At 35.0% G+C, this 20,772-nt stretch overlaps 1 protein-coding gene across 1 annotated transcript in view; it reads right to left on the minus strand.

Moving 5' to 3' along the window:
• Positions 1–14,394: 14,394 nt before the first annotated feature.
• LOC150085839 (DDB1- and CUL4-associated factor 5) overlaps positions 14,395–20,772 on the minus strand; it is a 227,776-nt gene continuing 221,398 nt past the window's right edge. Inside the window, exon 11 of the mRNA XM_090373516.1 lies at positions 14,395–15,412. Within this exon, the coding sequence (XP_090229642.1) occupies positions 14,444–15,412 (969 nt within the window). The 3' untranslated portion in view covers positions 14,395–14,443. The remainder of the gene's footprint in view (positions 15,413–20,772) is intronic.

Genomic DNA, 20,772 nt, shown 5'->3' on the forward strand with positions numbered 1-20,772 from the left:
TGGGCAGTCGCAGGTGGCACAGCTTGTCATCTGGCACCATGGAAGCAGTTTCGGGAGACAGGAACCATTACCAGTTGGCCAAGGTCGATTGAAGGCTGTCAACCAGAACAGACCACTATCTGGCTCTAACAGCAAGATAAACCCTACAATGTATTAAGAAGGCTCAATTCAAGTTGACTGTGCAAGGAAGCCAGTGGTATCCTATTAACCTCAAACCGCCAGAGCTCATCTTTTTTTTTGGTAGTTATTGGCGCATTGGCTTCTATGGCCATAGTGCACCTCCCAAGGTTTTTTGCAGTACTTTGATCCAAGCCCGAGGCGGGATTCGAACCCACGACCTTTGGGTTGCCAGGCAGGCGCTTTACCCACCTGGTTAGCCCGGTCGGCCCCAGAGCTCATCAAAACTGGTGCCACGATCATGACTTGGAGCCCAGACAAATGGAGTAGTTCTGTTCTCCAAGTCCCATATCTTTCCATCAGAGAAAGGGACACTTATGGTGCAGGCAGTGTTTTTGTGAGGGGCAGAATAATGACTACTGTATCTCATTATACTTTGAGTACCAACAGTCAAATCAATGTTTGACTTTCCATTTATAGATGAAAAAGTGGAGTTGCCCTAATTTATTGACCACAATCACAAATGAGTTGGTTCTCAGGTCAATGTTTTTTTGTAAATTTTAACAACTAAAACAAAAGGTTGCCACCTGATAAGGCCCACATTTGCTATCAGATGAATGATTATAAAGCGTAAAGAAATTCTTGCATGTTACCAACAAGTTTTCAATTTTAAAAAGGCATCGTTACCATTGATGAGACATGGCCACACAACTTTGAACCCAAAGTCAACTCAGTGGAAGCACCTATCTTAACCTCTAAATGTCACCGGCAATAATCAAAGGTGAAACAAATGGTCATCGTAGCAAAAAATGATCATTATTGTCATTGATCATGTACCATTTGGAAGATCAGTGACTGGACACTATTATGCAACATTTCGTCAGATATTATGCCAGAAAATTCGTGAGGTATGTTGGAAGCTCATATCCATGATGACATAAGGCCTCATCGCAATGTGTACTTGTTTTTACCGATTACAAGTGGCAAGTACAGTCATGCCCCACAGTCCTTGCAACTGTAATGTTCCTCAAGCTTAAAGAAGTCTCTCACCTGCGTGGAGACTGCTTTTGTGCTTTTCTTTTGGGATAACTCTCATAGTACACCAAACAGGAACTTTTAAGTTCTTTATGAAGAAAGTTTTAGCCTCCTTAAGAGGTAAATCAGAGAATGGGATGGAACTTCTATTCGGCTTCTTTTAACGGGAACAGGCAAGGCGTGACCAATACCTCAAGTGTTGAAGTACAACAAAAGAGCATATTTGTTCAAGAAAACATATGCTCTTTTGTTGTAGAGCATATCTGTTCAAGATTGGTTTTATTTGTTTTCTGATTGGTTAATGCTTATCAGTATTCAACATTTAGGGTGGAAAATTTTATTTTGCTTACTGGCAGCACATAGGAATGCAGCACTACTGAGGCAGACAACATTGTGCTGAAAGATCCCAGCCCATTCTGGAATACTTGGAAATGAAAACACAGATCAGGCAAAAAAACCACCAAAAAATTCAAATCACTGCTATGATGATGGAATACCCTGCACAGTGCCATACTGTCCTAACAGTAAAACATATTTTTCTTGAGTGCCCCTGTAATTAGCAGGGAAGACAAGAAACATTTTTAACTCCCAGAAGTTTACAGAACCTATAACGTCAAAGCATACCTTGGAAAACAAAGTACACATAGATTAATTCTTCACCTTTGTAAAGATAAATATGTTCTCTCACTCCCAATCAGCATGCATATCTATAAACATAAAAAATACCTTGAAAAGCACAATACAGCGACTGTAGCCTTTGTTTCAAAACTGTCCATGCAGACAATATACTTTCAACCTCTCCAATTCTGATGCCTGCTCATGCACATTATCAGAAGTATCCTCTTTTTTTGTGCCTACTATACACAGTTCTTCATCAATTGTTTTCTTACTGTGGTTCATTTTTCTCCCAATAACATTCATGAACTTATAGCTAACAAATAAATATTCAGTGCTTTCCAAACCTTTAGATCCAACATACTTGATAAACTGTTATTATTATTATTAGCATATGGTGCAAGGAAGCCTGAGGCTTATGTTACACCAGCCAAAAAAAAAAAAAAAAAAAAAATTTCTGAGCTACCCTGAAAGAGAGAGATGTAGAAGGAAATCACCAAGAAAGAGAAGAATGATGATATCCAGCTCAGGACCCTAGGTGTGCCAAGCCCATACTCACCAAATGTGAGCCCCTGGGTTTAATTCTTTCTATTCTTCTTTAACAAGACCAACTGCTTCTTCTGTGCTCTGACAACCTAACCTACAGTGATCATTATCCCTCTAAAACTGCTGGCACCTGCTTAGGTGTGGGATAATGCTGGCACTGGGCCCTGTCTGGTGAAGGATATATATTTTTTGCCCTATCTCAGGACAGGATCTTCTCCTGGTAACAGACTGAACCCCAATGGCACCCTTAGGACTTGCAGATGGACAGTACTGCAAGTCCTATGGGTTTAGTCTACTAAGGGCAATATAAGTTGTAGCCTGCCTCTTCCTGGTAGCAATGTGGCCAGGAACAACCTAGTGGGTACACAAACACAGCATTATATGTATCATCTCAGCATACCACTTTCATGAACTAACATTCAGGAGTTGCCCTACATCAGAAACAACAAGTGTTTACATATCTGCCTGCCTGCTTTATCACAATAGAACAAGCACACGGTGCTGTTACTGAAAGAGTATTGCATTTCATGAAAATGGTGGACTTACTCAATAAATCAGCCACTCAATGTAAAGAGAAATAATGACATTCCTCTCCCTGCTGACTAACTTCCTGCTGATCATTGATAGTATGCTGAACCTTTATGGCCAACTGCTTAAACTACCAAGAAACCTTCATATCTGCTTATATTCCATTCCTTCTCATCTTGAACTGTCTTTAATTCCTTACTTCCTAGATTGTATTTCTTTTCCTCAACCTGGATTTCTTTTCCCCAAATGCAAAACCTTACATTTAGGATTAAACTTCACTTGCCATTTTTCAGATTATATGTGTAGCCAATCTGCACTTTCCATTAGACATGTGTTGCATCTTTATGTAGGGTGATCCACCCTCCATTAACTTTTGGCTAAATGTTAGTTAGATAAACTATGGTACATTGTGATGATACATAACTAAACTGGCTAGAAATGAGTATAGTAGTATGTTTGCATAGCATATATTTGGTGTTGTTTAGTTGTTTCTGACCACTTTGCTACCAGACAGCAGCAACTGCAATGAAAGCTGCATTTCAGTACTTGTCCATGCCATGAGGCAGGCCACAACTATAAACATAAATGTCCTCGGTGAACTAAATCTCACACCCTTAGGTAGTAGTTAAAGTGCTGTGAATCAATTCCACTCCACTGGGATCCAATGGTATTAGCACCAGACTGCACCATTTCACAAGCATGAAGAGGCCAGCAAACAAATCTTGCCAAAAGAATGGGGCCAGCAAAATATAAAAAAAAAAAAAAAGAAAAAGTACAAAATCAAGAGAAATGGTAATATACCTAGTGATGGCACTTATTAGAAGCAGAATTGTAGTCATACTGGAAATAAGTTATTTTTTTTCTAGTAAAACAGCTCTGGTGAAGGCTTGGAAAGCTTGAACATTCTCGTGACAGGAAAAACAATTGACATTCATTTCCCGGTGAAAAGGCTCAACTGCTGTGCATTGGCAGGTTTGGCAGTTCTGGAAAGCCATTTGTCAGGGATGAGGTTCTAAATCAAAGGTCTGGATATCAACTCTTAAGGGCAGCCACAATGAACCTCCCAATAAATTGAATGACATCTGGAGAGGGGGATAAGTGCATGATTCACCTGTGGTACCAGCAGCCATTTGCTGGTAGTTTAAAGCAACTTCTCTGTAGCATCAGTTGTTAGTAGCTGGTCTAGGGCAACCCCTAAACTCAAATAATTTTTAAGCAGCATAGCCTGGTCATGATTGCCAACCACCCTACTACTTTTAAATCATCAGCAAAATTTGACAGCTGTCACTGTATATCCTTAATTTTCCTGAGGGATTGCATTATATATTAGTCTTTCACTCTGTCTCCTGATCTGCTTGAAGATCTCCAGTTTTTAGAGTAACCTCTCATGAGGAAATGAATCAAAAATAACTTTACTAAAATCTAAATATACAATATTGAAACTGTTTCCTGCAGCTACATGCTTTATGACTTTATCATAATAATTAATCAGGCTTGTCAGGCATGACAAGCCTGATTAATTACACTACCTAACATGATTTTTATCTCCAGCAAATCAATGGTTGTTTCTGGTCAAGTTTTATGTATAGAATTTAAAATCAATCATAAAAATTTCCTATCACGTCTCAGTTTTAAGTTATAGATAGATAACTTGATTCTTTACAAAGATATCATTACTGTTTGAAATACAATTTTTAAACTTATTAACTTTTGGTTGGTTTTGTTTATTGGGCTAAAAGTTAAGCAAGTACATCATTACTGTTCTTGCAATATAGTATATTTTGATTTTGATGCACTTTTCCAGACAAGTCAGTATTTTTATTAACTTGATTACACCATTCAACTGTACAATATATAGTGTATGATAAACTACAATACAAGAATTCACCTTCTGTTCAAATTTACCAATTGCTTTTATTGTTTTTAGGTTAATGCATTGTTAAAATGGAGAAGACAAAGCACAGAACTTGTGTCAATCACCCAGACAACTTCTGCTGTTTGTGGACACTTACCTCAAAAACTCAGAGGAAGAAAATATACAATGTCACAAAAGTTGCATATTCACTGTACTTTGGCTGCAAGATCGGTGACCAAGAAAAAAATTGGGCTCCACATATCTGTTGTATTACTTGTACAACAAACTTAAGGCTGTGGTTATATGGAAAGCTGAGAGTATTACCTTTTGCCATCCCTATGGTGTGGTGAGAGTCCAAGAATCATTTTGACGACTGCTATTTCTGCATAACAAAAATAAAAGGTATTTCCAAAAAGAGCAAGCACTGCATCAAATATCCAAATATCCCACCAGCAATTAAGCCAGTGCTACACAGTAAAGAACTGCCAGTACCTGTGCCACCAAAATCTTAGGGTATTGGAAGTAGTGATGAAGGTACAGAAAAAATGGTAAAACCATTTTTTCTGTACCTTCATCATGGAACCATGTACTTCACATGATTTGGACTACGAGCCAGAAAAAAGAAAAGGCCCCACACTACATTGATCTCTCCACATGCAAATTTGCATGTGGAGAGATCAATCTGGAGTATAAAAGGAAATCATTGAGTGGGAAACATGTCTAAGTAACATATATTGTGTGTAATAATTACAACCATAAAAAATTCGTATATCTTTTGATGTAGACGTGACAGAAGTAAAAGATTGATATTTTCATAATCAGGACATTAATTTTGTGCAGAATAACCAACTTTTGTTCCAGAGGTATGACAAAAAAAAAAACAATTTGTTGCATAGTGTTATTATTAATCAGGCTTGCCTGTTTAATTACTAATTAAAAAAATTCATGCTGTGATTCCTTCAGGACTTCAATCTTATCAAGGTATTTCTGTATTGTGTCCTTAATGACAAATTCTATTATCTTACAGGTACAGAAGTTAACCCCACTGGTCTACAGTAACTCAATTCCAACTTAGCTCCTCTCTCATGAATAGGTGAGATATTTGTACTTTTCTGGTCCAAAGGAATCACTCCAAAGCCTGGCAATGATCTCAGTTGTAATCCTAGTAGTATGATGCACTATACTCATCTATACCAATGCTACACCTTTTACTAATGGACTGCAATATACTTATTAAATGTAATTTTTAGATGAAAAATTTAAATTTAAAAATGTGTTCTTTATACTCATTGTTTCTAAGTGAAATAAAGCTTTTATTACTTTTTCTGATAATAAAAAACAACATAACCTCTTCACATAATTACTCTGTAAAGACAATAACTTGGTTTTTGCAAAGATAATTAGGAAAACAATGTGTGTAGTCAGGGGGGGGGGGAGGGGAAGGCCACTAATCTTGATAGGATAGGATAAAATCCTATAAAAATTCATGATTTTTTTAAAATCTCTTTGAGAGACCATTTACTTAAAACTCCAGCCAATGATATTATTACTAAATGTATTCTTAAGAAGACCGGTTACTTTATGATGGAAATCAGGTGTCACTCCATCCTTCTGAGATATGGTGCTATCATATATGCCAAGTTAAAAGGCAAAATTATTATTATTATTATTATTAGTAGTAGTAGTAGTAATAGTACTGGCAAATGATACACAATCAATTAATCTCTTTCTGAAAGAAAATTTTTGCACATCTATCCTGCAGCCATTCTTTTTCAAATTTATGTCCCCTTGTGTGCACTGTCTGAAAAAGAAAATACCATCATCATTAAGTTTACTCAATCCATTTAAAGCCTTAAACACTTCGATCAGGTCTTCTCACAAGTGCCTAGTTTACAAGTGGTTCAATTTGCAGAACTGAAGTCTTTTGTGCTAAGAGTAGCCCTTTGTGGTCTTGACTAATCTGGTTCTTCTTTGTAACCATTCTAATAGATCCACATTTTTCTTAAAATGAAGCTTCCATTCCTGCATGCAGCACGGTCAGAGCCATGTCGAAGGTGAGGCAAACGAGGCTCTTGCCTCAGGTTTAAAGATGAAAGGGACACCAAAAGAAAGATTAAATAATTGCCAATGTTGCCATCATTAACAGTAGGGTGCAATTTTTCATTTTTGCCTCAGGTACTAAAATGGCTCGGCACGGCCCTGCTCAAGATGTCACCTAACCTGTCTTATACAAAGGGATAACACCATGTCCCTGCTGGCAAAGTTCCTCTATATCAATGACAAAATCCCATGAGTTGTTCTAACAGCCTATCTGGATTGCTCAGAGAACTTCATATTGGACTGTGCAATTAATACCTAAATTATCTCTTTCATTCTCCACCTGTTATTCTGAGATAACTGCTGCCTATATGCAGTGCCTTGCATTTACCAATATTAAACTTGAACTGCCACTTCTTAGCCCAACTGTCTAAATTATCTAAGTCTTGCTGATGTAGTATGCCTTGATTCCTGTCATTTCTTGAACCCTGCTAACCTCTGTATCATCATGTCAAGGGTTTTTTGATAAACTTCTCCTGATATGATGCTAGAGAAAAATTGGCTGATCTATGTCAACTTTTTTAAACTAAGTTCATTAATTATGAGGGTAAATCAAAATGGAAGATCTTCAATGTTGTGATGTAAAAACTAGGAATACAGAATGCTTGCCTTGAACATTTCTAGAATGCTGTGTTACAAATTAGATGAAAACTGGTCCAACTAATTCCTGCTATAGGTCAATCATCCAGGCATGTTTTATGTTCATCTATTTCTTATAAGGCTGTAGACATAAAACTAATAGACATCTGCAAAGAAATTGTGACTGTATGTTAATGCTACAAAATATGTTTATATGGTTTGCAAAAAATGTCAGTGGTTTAAAGAAGGAAGAAAACTTGCAGGATAGAAAAAGTGCTGGTTGCCCAAAAAAAGAGTAAGTAATCACTGTTGATTTCACAGAACATGGCCACACAATCTTTAGACATAGCTAACTAACTAGTCTAACTCAGCAGGCAATGGGTAACAAGAAAATAACCTTAACTGCTTGATGATAGAATCACCCTCTTGCACGAAAATGCACGTGTGCACACACACACACACACACACACACACACACACACACACACACACACACACACACACTGCAATTCACAAAAGACTGGATGGGTGGAACAGCATCTTTCCCATGTGGAACTGATTTTAACACATTCAGATTTTCATCTGTCTCCTTAAGCAACACACCCCGCAGGAAACCATTTTTGGCAATGCAACAGTAGTGCTTTGAACATCACAACACATTCCTGCAATAGGGTTTCTAAAATCTCACGAAACAGGACAAGTGTTTGAATTTTCATGCAAGTGCTGTTGATAAATGAAGCACACTGTGTATTAATGTAATTTCCTTTCTTTATTTCATTAACTTTTAGGAGGGGGAAAAACCAATAGTGCTGGGATTTGGGATTTGTTTGACCAACTAAGACTGATTTAATAGCATCAGCAAATATTCTTGCACTCCTATTTAAGAGTATTCTATCCCTTGTAAAAATAGTCTCTTCTGTTAACAAGCACAGACAATGCTGAGAAAAATTCAACCCTGTGAGTCTTGCATGGTCTTTCCAAGGCTGAATTGAATGACAAAACTCTCATCATATACTCTCTCTCCAGTCTCAATTCTGCCCAGTATCTTTTGTCTGGCCAGAACCGAGACATTTTTAAATTTATTCTTAACTTGCACTTCATCTCAGCATTACTCTGTACTTGTTAATTAAATTCTCAGATCTTCTACTCTTAATATTATTAGATATTAAGCTGTTTCATTATCAGACATATGGTGCAAGGAAGCCTGATGCTTTTGCTGCACCAGGCAAAAAAAAAATTTCCTGAGTTACCCTGAGGGAGAGGGAGATAAGGGAATCACCAAGAAAGAGAAGAATGATGATATCCTGCTCAGGATCCTGGGTGTGCCAAGCCCATACTCACCAGATACGAGTCCCTGGGCTGTTCAACATTTATAAGAAAAGCATCCTTCTATGGGGATTTGTACTCCATGTAGTCACATTCAGGATTATAGTACTTACTCATTGAGAAAATTTCTCTTCTTGTTTTAGACTCTCCATAACCCTAGCAGCAGAAATGCCTATGGATAAGTAAGAGTCATCCTTCTTGTTTAGTCTGCTATGGTAATCAATTTCCAAATTGGAAAGACTTGAAAAACTAGGTAAAATAAATTAGCATATCTAGGAGTAATATGCATGGATATCAGTACACAGATATGAGGTACACTGGATTGAAGAGCTATGTTCGGATTTTCAAATGTTAGCATACCATTTAATATAAAAAAGCAAATTGCTTTATTGGGGGTGAGAATAGATTTTCTGTATAAGTAAGGATACCATGCCTAGAATTATCAGACTGCTTGGCCTATTTAGAATTGCTTTCACCAGAAGTTTGCAATTCAGAAGTTCTTTTTCTTGAGTTCATCAATTTTTCTTTCAAAACTTTTGGTTCTTGAACTGGATTTGAACATGAGTCAGTACCATCCACTAGTGATCATTTGTTGTACATTTCAATTTGGTAACTCGAAAGAGTGCTTATATTGCTTTTCCCACCTCTTGTAATGTCTTATTAAAAAATTACTTGTGAAAGGCTGCCACTGTTCTACAGGGTGACTGAAAAGTTTCTCTGCAGTTGTACTAGATATACAATATTCACTTTACTGGCAAACATTTTATACAAATATTTACAAAATCTATATACACTATGTTTAGAGTAAGTACTGAAAGTGCTGTCCACCATTTTCTTAACTCAAATTTCAAAAGTATTGCTGAATTAAAAACAATGATAAATATTATATAAAATATTTACTAATAGCTATGGTGAACTTTTCGATCACCCTGTAAAAGTCTAGTTACACATTTACCCTGACAGCCAACATATACACACACATGCTTCATATTGTTTTTTTACTTCAGTGGCATGTATCAGTTGAAGCTGTCTAAAATATCTTTCCTCTAACACTTCTTTCAAGATAGTAGTAAATCTTCAAGTATTTATCCGCTTTCATAAGGACGCAAATCCCTTTATGGCATACAAATTAATAAGATAACAAGGGCAGCCTATTACTACCAAGTGCTCATTCTCTTCTTTTAATACCTTGCTACACATTTTCAGGCCCACCATATAACTGTGCATTATCAACACTAGGTGCAGACAGTTCTTTGAAGGAATCATATGTTTTCAGGTTGTGCAGCATTGTAGCCTGTTGATTCAATGTTCAATTCTGATACTGAGAGCAAACTGTTTTCAATTTGATCGTTATTATTATTATTTATTATTTTTTTATTACAAAAAGTTGACACAATGGGGTATAGCTTGGATAACTTTGATTACTGCCATCTGTACCAATAGAAAATGTCTAATTTTTCAGTGACAAACTACTACTTCTTTCCCTATCCTTTCTAATGTGCTTTTCTGAGAGTAAAAGTACCAATACTTTTTGAAATGCCTTTGTAGAATTAAAAGTCAAAAATGAGACTCATTCTGAGTTACCTGAGTCAGCTCAATCACAAAAATCCTCATACTCATATGGTCAAGGCCTCTTGCAACTATGACATATCTTGTAAAATTCTATGTACCAACTGCAGAATCAATGCATGATAAACTTGGGAAAAAACGTTAATTTAAATTAAAGCACAAGTCATTTTTTAGTGAAGACATTACAAGAGGTGGGAAAAGCAATATAAACACTTTTTCGAGTTACCAAATTGAAATGTACAACAAATGATCACTAGTAGATGGTACTGGCTCATGTTCAAATCCAGTTCAAGAACCAAAAAATTTGTAGTATGCCAAATTTTATTTCCTCATTGTAGTTAATAATATGGTTATTAAGTACAATATGGAGATATCCCATTTTTGAACTGAATTCCCAAATTTCATGAAGCTCCCAGTGCATTTCCCTTTATTACAAATTACTAGTGATTAATAAAGCTATATGGTAATAGGCCTCTACTTATAACTTTCAATACTGCTGAACTATGCATTATTAACAGTAAAAACCTGTCATTAAAACTTGTTAAACATCATCATCACAGACATTAATTACCTTGAGACTTAATTTTAAAAACTTATGCACATCAATTCCAATAAATAGCTTCAAATTATTAGACTAAATTTTTGTAATTTACCCTAACATTCTAATTTTACCAGAGTTACTACAAGTGACCTTGAAATTCATGCATATTTAATAACTCATTTATGACTAATGCTAGAATCCCTATGGGATCATATTTTTGAAATCTGCTGGTAAAAGTATATTTGTACCTTTTAGAGAACAGATAAATTCTGTTAAGCAGACGATTTATTTATATTATCAACTTTCAAATTAGCCATTCTTACAAAAGCATTATCCTGTCAAATTTAGGTTGGTCAAAACTTATCCAGACAACTCAAAATTTTTAAATTTATTGATTTCATAAACTAGAATTCCAACACCTCAAATAGTATCTTTTATAATCTGCCCATTAATGAAACCTTGTAGCAAACAGTTATTTTAAACCAAAAGAAATTTCAGCATTGCCTCACACAATATTTAATTGCTAAACTATATAACATTTCCTACCCCAAAAAATTTATACGATTTGTATATTTTGCTAAAATATATTTTTAAAGCAAATTACAAAATATTTAGAAATGTCTGATGGGTTGTCAGGTTAGTGTTATGCAAAGTAGTGAATGCAACTGCTTATGCAAATTAGTGATAAGTCTAATTTTCATATTAAGGCTGTTTGCATAGTATGAGCCAATAGTTGCACTGTTTCAAAAACAATGTCTTCTTAAAACTTGTAAATGTTATTAGGCAATTAGATAGTATGAACCAGAGCTGTAATGCTCAATACGTTCTTTTTTTTTTTTTTTTTTTTTTTTTTATGTGAACCCCAAACACGAGAGGTATTAGAACCTATAGTACTTAGTACCGTGCTTGGGTTTGAGGTTAAGAAAACGAAAGAAGATATTTGTTGACATTGGACTTGAACTTCTGTAGATTGTAATTTTCAGGAAATACGTATGAAGGAAGGTTCTTCCAGAAAACGGCAGTTGAATGAATAAATGAGGAAGATGAAAAGTTGGTTCTGTGGGTTTGAAGTTGGACAGTAAATGGATGTTGGCTGGTGGCGGCACGTGTTCGGACTGTTTTGAAAGAGAGAGCAGGAATTATAGAAGCCAATTCAGAAGAACAGTGCCCATGGAAGTATCTGTAGAAGAGGCATGCAGCAGAAACAGTGCGTCTATGAGAAAGCGAGTGGAGAGACTCTGTTAGAGATGAATCATTAATTAACCTAACTGCCCTCTTCTGAATGGAATCAAGAAGCCTGAGAGAGGTTTTGGGGGCACCACCCCAGATGTGGGAACAATATTCCATGGCAGGGCGAATTTGCGATTTATACAGAGTGAGCAGCTGTTTGGGAGAAAAGTAACGCCAAGAGCGAAAGAGAAAACCTAGTTTTTTAGATGCAGAGGAAGCAATATTTGTAATGTGCTTGTGCCAAGAGAGATTAGAAGTCAGGGTAATCCCCAAAAGAGATATATCATTTTGCCTAGAAATCGGAGTGTCACTAAAGATAAGCATAGGAGTAGAAGAATCCTTTTTGCGAGATATAAGACAAGACTGAGTTTTAGAAGGGTTGAAATCAACTAAGTTGTCTTTGCCCCACTGGAGAATTACCTGAAGATCGGCATTTAAGGAATTGGTAGCAGATTTTCGAGAAGTTGAAGCTGATTGAGCAGGACCAGGTTTCTCAAAATGGAAAGTTGAATGCAATGTGCTATCATCGTTTTATTATGGATAGGATTTCCAGTCAATGGAAGAAGGTCACTGATATACAAGAGGAAAAGAGTGGGGGAAAGAACTGAACCTTGGGGGACACCGGCATTAGTAGAGAAGTTAGAAGACAGAGAGCCATCTACCATCACCCTCAGTGAGCGATCAGAGAGAAAACTGGATAACCAATTACAAAAAAACAATTGGCAAACCATAAGATGGAAGCTTGTTTAGAAGACCTTTATGCCAAACACGATCAAAAGCCTTTGAGATGTCAAGAGCAACTACTTGTGTTTCACCGAACCTTTCCATTGAATTAGTCCATAAATGGGTAACATAAGCCAGAATATCTCCAGTGGATCGACACTGACGGTATCCATACTGGTGATCGTTGATCAGACGGAAGGTTTCTAGGTAGTTTAAGAGTTGGCGGTTAATTGATTTCTCCATTACTTTAGAAAGAGTAGAAGTAATTGCAATGGGACGATAATTGGATGGGAGGGATTTGTCACCCTTTTTAGGAACTCGCTGGATATGAGCAAATTTCCAAGCAGAAGGAAAAACATCTTTGGAATAAGAAAGTGAAAAAAAGGCGGCAAAGAATAGGAGTAAGTTCAGGAGCACAGGTTTTGAGAACAAGTGGAGAAATACCATCAGGACCTGGAGCACTGATGTCAATATTTCTACATTGATATCAATATTTGTAAAATAATAAGAGAAGTTTACCTCAATATAGTACATAGAACACTTCCGCATGATACTCTCCAGAAATTAAAACAAAAAAATCGAAAAACTTACATTAGAGTAACAAATAGTTTAAAATAAGAAAATTAATTAAAAGAATTTAATGGAAAAAAAAAAAAAAAAAAAAATTTGCAAAACGATTTTCCTTCCTGCAGCTGACAACACTTTTCAACTGTATGTCGTGATCACAGGAATGAAAATTACCGAATAGGGGCAAGTATGAAACTTAAATAGGGATTATTTGTCTTCACGCATGCACGTAAAAGCCCATGAATCGGATATGGGATGTGGCCGACGAACATTAACAGAATTTTTGTGTAATTTAATTTCTACGGTTTCTGCAATTAATAGTCGCGTATAATTACGTTGGGCACTAAGTATTTTGACCTCGTTAAATAAAAAAGTATGTTTTTTGTTAACAGCATGAAAGGCTAATTCTGATGCTGCTGAGCGAGAAGCCCGAACTGAGGCCGCATGTTGATTAATACGAATATTCAAAGGAAAACACGTCGAACCCTGATAAGACGAGTCGCAATCACCGCAAGAAATGTTGTATACCAGGTCATTAATCTTTATATCTCACACAGTGAAGTATTTGTTTATTCAGTTCAATCAACCTGCATAGCAGTAAGCTGTTCAATAATTTATAAGAGATAACCTTAACTATTAATGTCATATAGTGGGAAACAAAAAAAAAAAAAAAAAAAAAACATTCTCAATTTTATATTGAAATTTGTATAGAAGACAGCTTTTGGGGACTTAAGCTTCCCTAATTCATACAAAAAATAATAAATAAATAAAATATATATTATTTCCAAGCAATATTTACAGATGATACATCAATAAGTTTACGAATTTAATGTTTTATTTGATGCATAAATTTTCTTTTTTCTTTTCTTTTTTTTTTTTACAGACATGTATCAAACAAAATGCGCTTTCCTCCTTCAAATATTGAAACTTAATACTTGAAGATATGTATTATAATGCACCAAAACGTTCTGTACATAGGAATTTATACAATATATTTATATAATATGCATAAATATGTATACATTTGAAATAAAATGTATATTGATGTATACAAATTCACGCATTTAATTTTAAAATTGCTACTCACACTGTATGGTTATAGTCACAAGTATTTATTAATCATCCTGATATTCTTCTGAGTTGTTCCTTTTCCTATAATTTCGTCCATTACTCCGCCGTTGCTTTGACTGTGTAAATGTTACCCACACTGAGTTTTCAGGTTCAACACATGAATTTGTATCATTCTCCCTAATATCTTCATGCATATTATTTTCAGTTCTTCCTGTTGCATTGGTATCACATATAATGTCATTTACAGCATCAGCAATATTATTAACTACATTTGATGCACTATCAACAGGGGGTACTCTGGAACAACTGTCAATGAGGGTAACTGTACAGTTGCTGTCATTACTTGTATTTGATTCCTTGGTAGCAGAAGCACCATTGTTACTGTCTGAATCTGAGCTTGAATTACTGCACGGATTTTTTTGAAGAAGTCTAGAACGCTTCTGTCTCAGAAGTTTCCTTTTGTCTCTGATATTATTAACCTGTTTCTGACCAGATAATAATAAATGAATAACTTTTTTGGCATTGTCAAGACACCACTGCCCACTTTCTGAATCAGATTTTGATTGCTTAGAATTGATTCTTAGCTTTTTAAACCATTTGGGATGTTTTTTGGTCAACTTTACTGCTGCTTTTGCAGTTCTTATAAGTTGTTCTTGTCTTTTGTGGGCAATGAGCTGTGATATACGATCTGAAGTGTCATCTTTCACTAGTTCAGGTTTTAGAACACTGCTTGCTACTGAACTATCTTGTAAGCTTGATTCTACTCTATTTTTTAAAGAATAAATATAAGACAAAGTCTGTGGATTTAAAATGTTCTTTTTGCACTTCTTTTCCTTTTCATTGTTATCTTCTTCAGAAGAAGATAAGTTGGAAGAGGATGAAGATGAAGGCGATGATGATGTTACAGATATAACAGCATCTGAACGAACTTCAAACGAAGTGCCAAGTAGGTTGGTATTATTACTACTCGTGTTACTTGAGTCAGAAGACCATCCTTCAATATCTCTTTGAACCTGTAAATCAAAGAAAATATTTCAAATGATTGCATATAGTTTAAAAATATCATTTAGGTAGCATTAAAAATAAACAATGGTAAATGTAACACAGTACAGATTTTTATATTTATGTGGCCCAAAGATGCACTTCTCAAATTAGTGTAATAAATTCCATTTGTAGTTCATTCAAGTTGTTCAATTCTTGAAAATAGTTTATGAGAGCAATTATTATTCTTTTTAAAAGCAACAAAGGCTTTATCAATATTCTAAAAAACTCATAACATGAGCAGTGGTATGGTGATATAAAAATTGACAAAAGCAAAATGTTAGTAATGAATACTTGTTATTCAATGTTAATAATACATCCTTCTGAATACTTGTCATTGATTTTTATCTTCCCCTAGTTAATATAGCACTCTGTTCTATAACATTAAAATGCTATAACCATAAAGCCAATTATTTATTTATTATTATTATTATTATTACTTTTTTTGGAATCCAAGTACAGATTTTTAGTACTTGGATTATGTTGCTATGTGTGAATGTTTATGAATGGCATTCCCCCCCCCCCTTTTTTTTGTTCATTAATATTATTACTAACTTAAAAATGCATAAAAAGGCTTTCTGGTAATTTTTTCCCTTTTCCAATCACTCCCCTAAAAACAATAACTGAAATAAGATGAACAGAACATATACACAACTGTCTTTAACAAAAATCAAATGGAAGATTATACCTTGCTAAAAAGCAAAAGTGTAATATTTTTGATGCAAAAAATCCATATGGTTTTATCTTTTTCACCTTCTCAAATATTCTACCTCCCATTTCCACTGAAAGCATCACTGCCACAAACAATTTGCTACAAGCTATGTTCAGGTTTCAGGATTTGTAATTTCTCCAGGTCATAGAGTGATAGGGAAAAAACAAAATTTCTATTTCATTTTGAGGAAAATGTGACACTGATACTGTATATTGTTATACATCATTTTTTTTTAAGCAACTTACAAAACTATTTCATAGTTTCATTATGTAAGATGCTGTTTTAAACTATGGCATGGATCAAGTCCTAAACTGGAACTCAAAAACCTACAGAAATAAATAGTTATAATAAAAGAAGTCCTAGTAATTTTGTAATAAATAACAGTTAATAAAACAAATTAATTTTTAGCTACAATATAATGAAATGAAAATATTTCAGGATACAATGTAAAGGAGGGTGTTTTGTAATTTTCCAGCCCAAAGCTGCCCATGCCATTGTCAAGTTTGCTGTGTGTAAAAGTCTGTAGCAGAATGATTCCTTCTGACAATTTCTTAAGCATTTTCTTGTGAATTTCTGTATGCCATCATCAAGAAGCAAGTTTATACAGCAGTAAGCATTAACTGCTACACAAAGTTATAAAAAATTAACAAAAACTTTTGAATCCCAAAAGACACTTACCATAATCTTGTGACTGAAAGTTGTTTTGAATTTTTTTTTTTTTTTGGGTGGTGGGGATTCATTATGCCCTAATTCCAAATGGGCTGCTTTGATTCTGGATTGAAATACTATATCCATGTCTCATCACTATTCACTAGAGCTCAAATATTCAGCAAAAACAGTAATGTATTGTGTTTTCAGGTATAATATGTCAGGCATTTCTGGAATTTTACCACACACACTTTGTTGAATAATAAGTTATATAACTGCTTCTTCACACCCAACATTTATGCACACTTTTGGTGCAATATCACTCTAATTCATGTTTTTAAAAATCAGTTCCTTCACAAGAATATTCATATCTGTAGCAGTTGCTGGATGCTCATAAGCATAAAACAGGCTAGCAACTTCTTCACTGTCTTCATAAAACTTGATTATACACACTTTTCTATTATAGAGTCTCTTCCCCATATTGTGAGGAAGTGACTCTGTCATGAGCATGTGGGCAAGTTCACTTTCTCTTTTAACAGAAATTTGTGATACAGTGCTTTTAAAGTATCACAGTATTAAGTTCTACATACTCAGAATGACAGAGTCTGATGCCATCTTGTAGTGTTTGCAATGTGCATTAAACATCTATATTTTAGGAAGAACTAAGAGAAGTTCCCACCATCTGGGAGGGGGGGGGGATTTCAGGTCAACTATGAACCACCCTTTTAGAATACTGTTTGTGGGTTTTTCTCTGCCCAGGTGATTCTTAATTATGTATATTCATTCCACTGAGGATGATTTCAAAAAAACATATTTTCAGTCAAAAATATATCATGAGTCAATAAATTTATCATTTCTGTACTGCCTGCGTAGCGTGTTACTCATGTTATTAAAATGTATGCTGTAAGTTTGGAAAAAAAAATAATACAGATTGTATGCTATGGAGTGACAGATACAGACCTGGGAAAATTGCTGAAACTGAATGATCATTAATGATTTAGTTATGAAATCAATAAGCATAACCATTTTAGATGTTCCATGTGGCAGTGCTCCACAAAGGCACATTTGTTAGGTAAAGTATATTGACTTAAACAGTAAACATTTTATTGTTAACATTATATACAGTCATTGTGAGATGGAAAGCAGGGCTTGTTTATCTGTATAGGCCCAATATTTAATACTAAACACTTATCTCTATTTCACTGGTAATTTATCCATTTAAGTATTCAATTTATTATTAGGTATTCAATTTATTATTTATTATTAAGTATTCAATTTAAAGATAATATCTAACATGTGCTGCAAAATTGCATAATTTTTCTTAATTTTGTCTTTCTTAAGTGTTGTGCTTCAACCATGAGTTTAACAAAAGAATAAAAATACACAGCAAACTAAGTTAGAGAACTGTGTGTTTAAAACAGCATGGACGTCGAAATACTTTTCACCAAACTTTTGGTAAAGCTATTTGCCTCATTTGTATAATTCAATCATCATCATCATCCAGGCTGTTATACCCAGTGAGTTTAAAGGTCGCAGTAGAAATCAATCCTTCTGGATAACCAGCCTTTTAGTCACTATTTTCCTCCATATTATTATCTTATTTCCTGTAGATCTTTAGTCACAGCAATATAAGCCCTCAATCCATTTTCCTCTTGGATTACCTCTAGGGCTATTACAATTCATTTTTCCTTTAAATATCTGTTTAGCTAATTTCCCTTCTCATTCCTGCATGCCCATACCATCTTATGATTGATTCATTGATTCATGTATTTATGTTTGGATATTCATTGCCCATAGAATCTTTCTTGTTTTCTCATTTCTAGTATGGTTTTGTCTTTGCTTCCAGGTGTTAATTTCATTTATTTCTTAAGCAGTTCGCTGATATGTTAAAATATGGCTTAAAAACTATATTATAAACACATTCAAGTCCTCCCCCAAATTATATTACATCAATTAATTCATAAATGATTAATTAAGCTTTAGATACAAACTAAGCACGAAATAAGCCAAAAAATGTATGGAAACTGTGAAGCTGCTTGTGACTTGATAGCAATCACACTTGAAGTTTGCAGTCTTAATATGGAGAAGCAGTTCTACTTTGATACTGTCATCCTGTGTTTTTGAATTCCAGCACCAGGAATTCCAATGTGTGCAGTGAGGAATGGTAAAGATATTAACATAAAAAGATATTTAACTGCTCTGTCCAACAGGACATGGTTCTTTGAATGAGTGCTCGACCAAAATTATGTATCTTTCAATGAAATGCTGTTCTTAGGACAGTAAATAAAGCAGGCTCCAAGAGCTGCTCTTCTGAAGCTGGAAAGATAATTTTTGCAATATATGGTAATGTTAATAAAGAAAGAGTTTCTTATTAGCTGAAACCAATGCTTAGTTCAGGAAAATACTTACAAACACTTTTCTTCAAACCTTCCAAGTTCCTTCATAGTATGCAACACATCAGCATTGAAATCTTCATCTGGCTTGACTAAGAAATCATAAAGGAATGGAAAGGAATCTAATTCATTATAACTAAGGTATTTATCCCACAACTACAGTTTTCTAATCATCATGCTCACTTTTTCTTGAACATGGATATCACCTTACCTTGCAAGGATAAATTATCTCTGCTATATACTTATTTACAAAGCCATTTCCAGTCAAGAATGAAGTTCCACAGATCAGATGTTTCATCCACAGAAACTTATAAAGTTCTGACAGCTCACACTGAACTTTCCACATGAATGCCAACATATTTCAGTGTGAAATAGAGGTAGTGTGAAGTCTCTGCATATCTCATCACAAAACTGAGCAAAAATCCAGGCATTTGGTAACTGGCCTACAACTTAAATGGACTCATCACACCTCTTTAGACCTTCAGGTATGTTCTTGATGGTAAGTGCTTCTCTGTATATATACAACAGTGAGTTAATTTTGCTTCTAATGCAATGAACCGAATACACAAAAAACTCCTTCCTTTGCTTCAGTCACAGTATTAGCTATATGTGGCAAGGAAGCCTGAGGCTTTTGCTGCACCAGTCAAAAAAAAAATAAATAAATAAAATAAAACAAACCATCTATGACTTCCTTCTCACATAGGTACCTATCCAACTGACATTTGAATCTCCTCAAGCTGACAGCCTCAACCATGGAAACTTATTTAATAATTAACAACTATTAGGGTATAAGAAAACTTGCAATCCAGTCTTCTAAAAAAATCCTTCCAGCAATCCAACCTTTTCCCTCATAATTTGAAATTACAGCCCCTAGTTCTGGAATAATTTATAACAATTAAAATTTTGCCCTCATTCATTTTACTTTCACCTCTCAGAGCCTTATACACCTCAATCAAGTCTCCTCTAAGGAGCCTAGTTACCAAACTCTGTGGCCCACATATTCAGAGTCTTCCCTTATACCTACCTTTTGCTGATCTTACTAAGTGCCTAGCCCATCTTTGGACCCTTTCAAGATTAATGTCTTTTTTAGGTGCAGTTGCCATACTTCAACACAATATTCCAAGTGTGGTCTTACAATCTTCCTATCTCTACAAACATACTTATGGACCTTGGACCTTCTTGCTACCTGTCTACAATGCTCGGAGAACTTCATGACCAACCATAACTGCTCATAACTCCCAAATCTCTTTTTATTGTTTGCTGTTATTTGTTGTTAGTTTGAAGGATAATACTATATGAACGAATCTTCCATATTATGATTATTCAGAGACAATTATATAAATTTATGCATCTTAAATATTGAAACAGTTCTTTAAAATTTGCATCACTGCCAAGAATCTGGGATAAAATTAATGGTTCCTGTAGGTTGTATAGAGAGCTAAAGCTGAATTTCTGGATACTTGAATGTTGAGGACATTCAATGAGGATATATGTGATTGTTAGCTGGGATTGGCTGAATGAACACTGAGGAGGGTTCTCTCCTTTAAAAAAATATAGATGAGTTGGATGGGAATGACTG

Source organism: Mastigoproctus giganteus, chromosome 5 (assembly GCF_048544385.1).
Source record: "Mastigoproctus giganteus isolate SK-2022 chromosome 5, ASM4854438v1, whole genome shotgun sequence".
Taxonomy (NCBI): Eukaryota; Metazoa; Arthropoda; class Arachnida; order Uropygi; family Thelyphonidae; genus Mastigoproctus; species Mastigoproctus giganteus.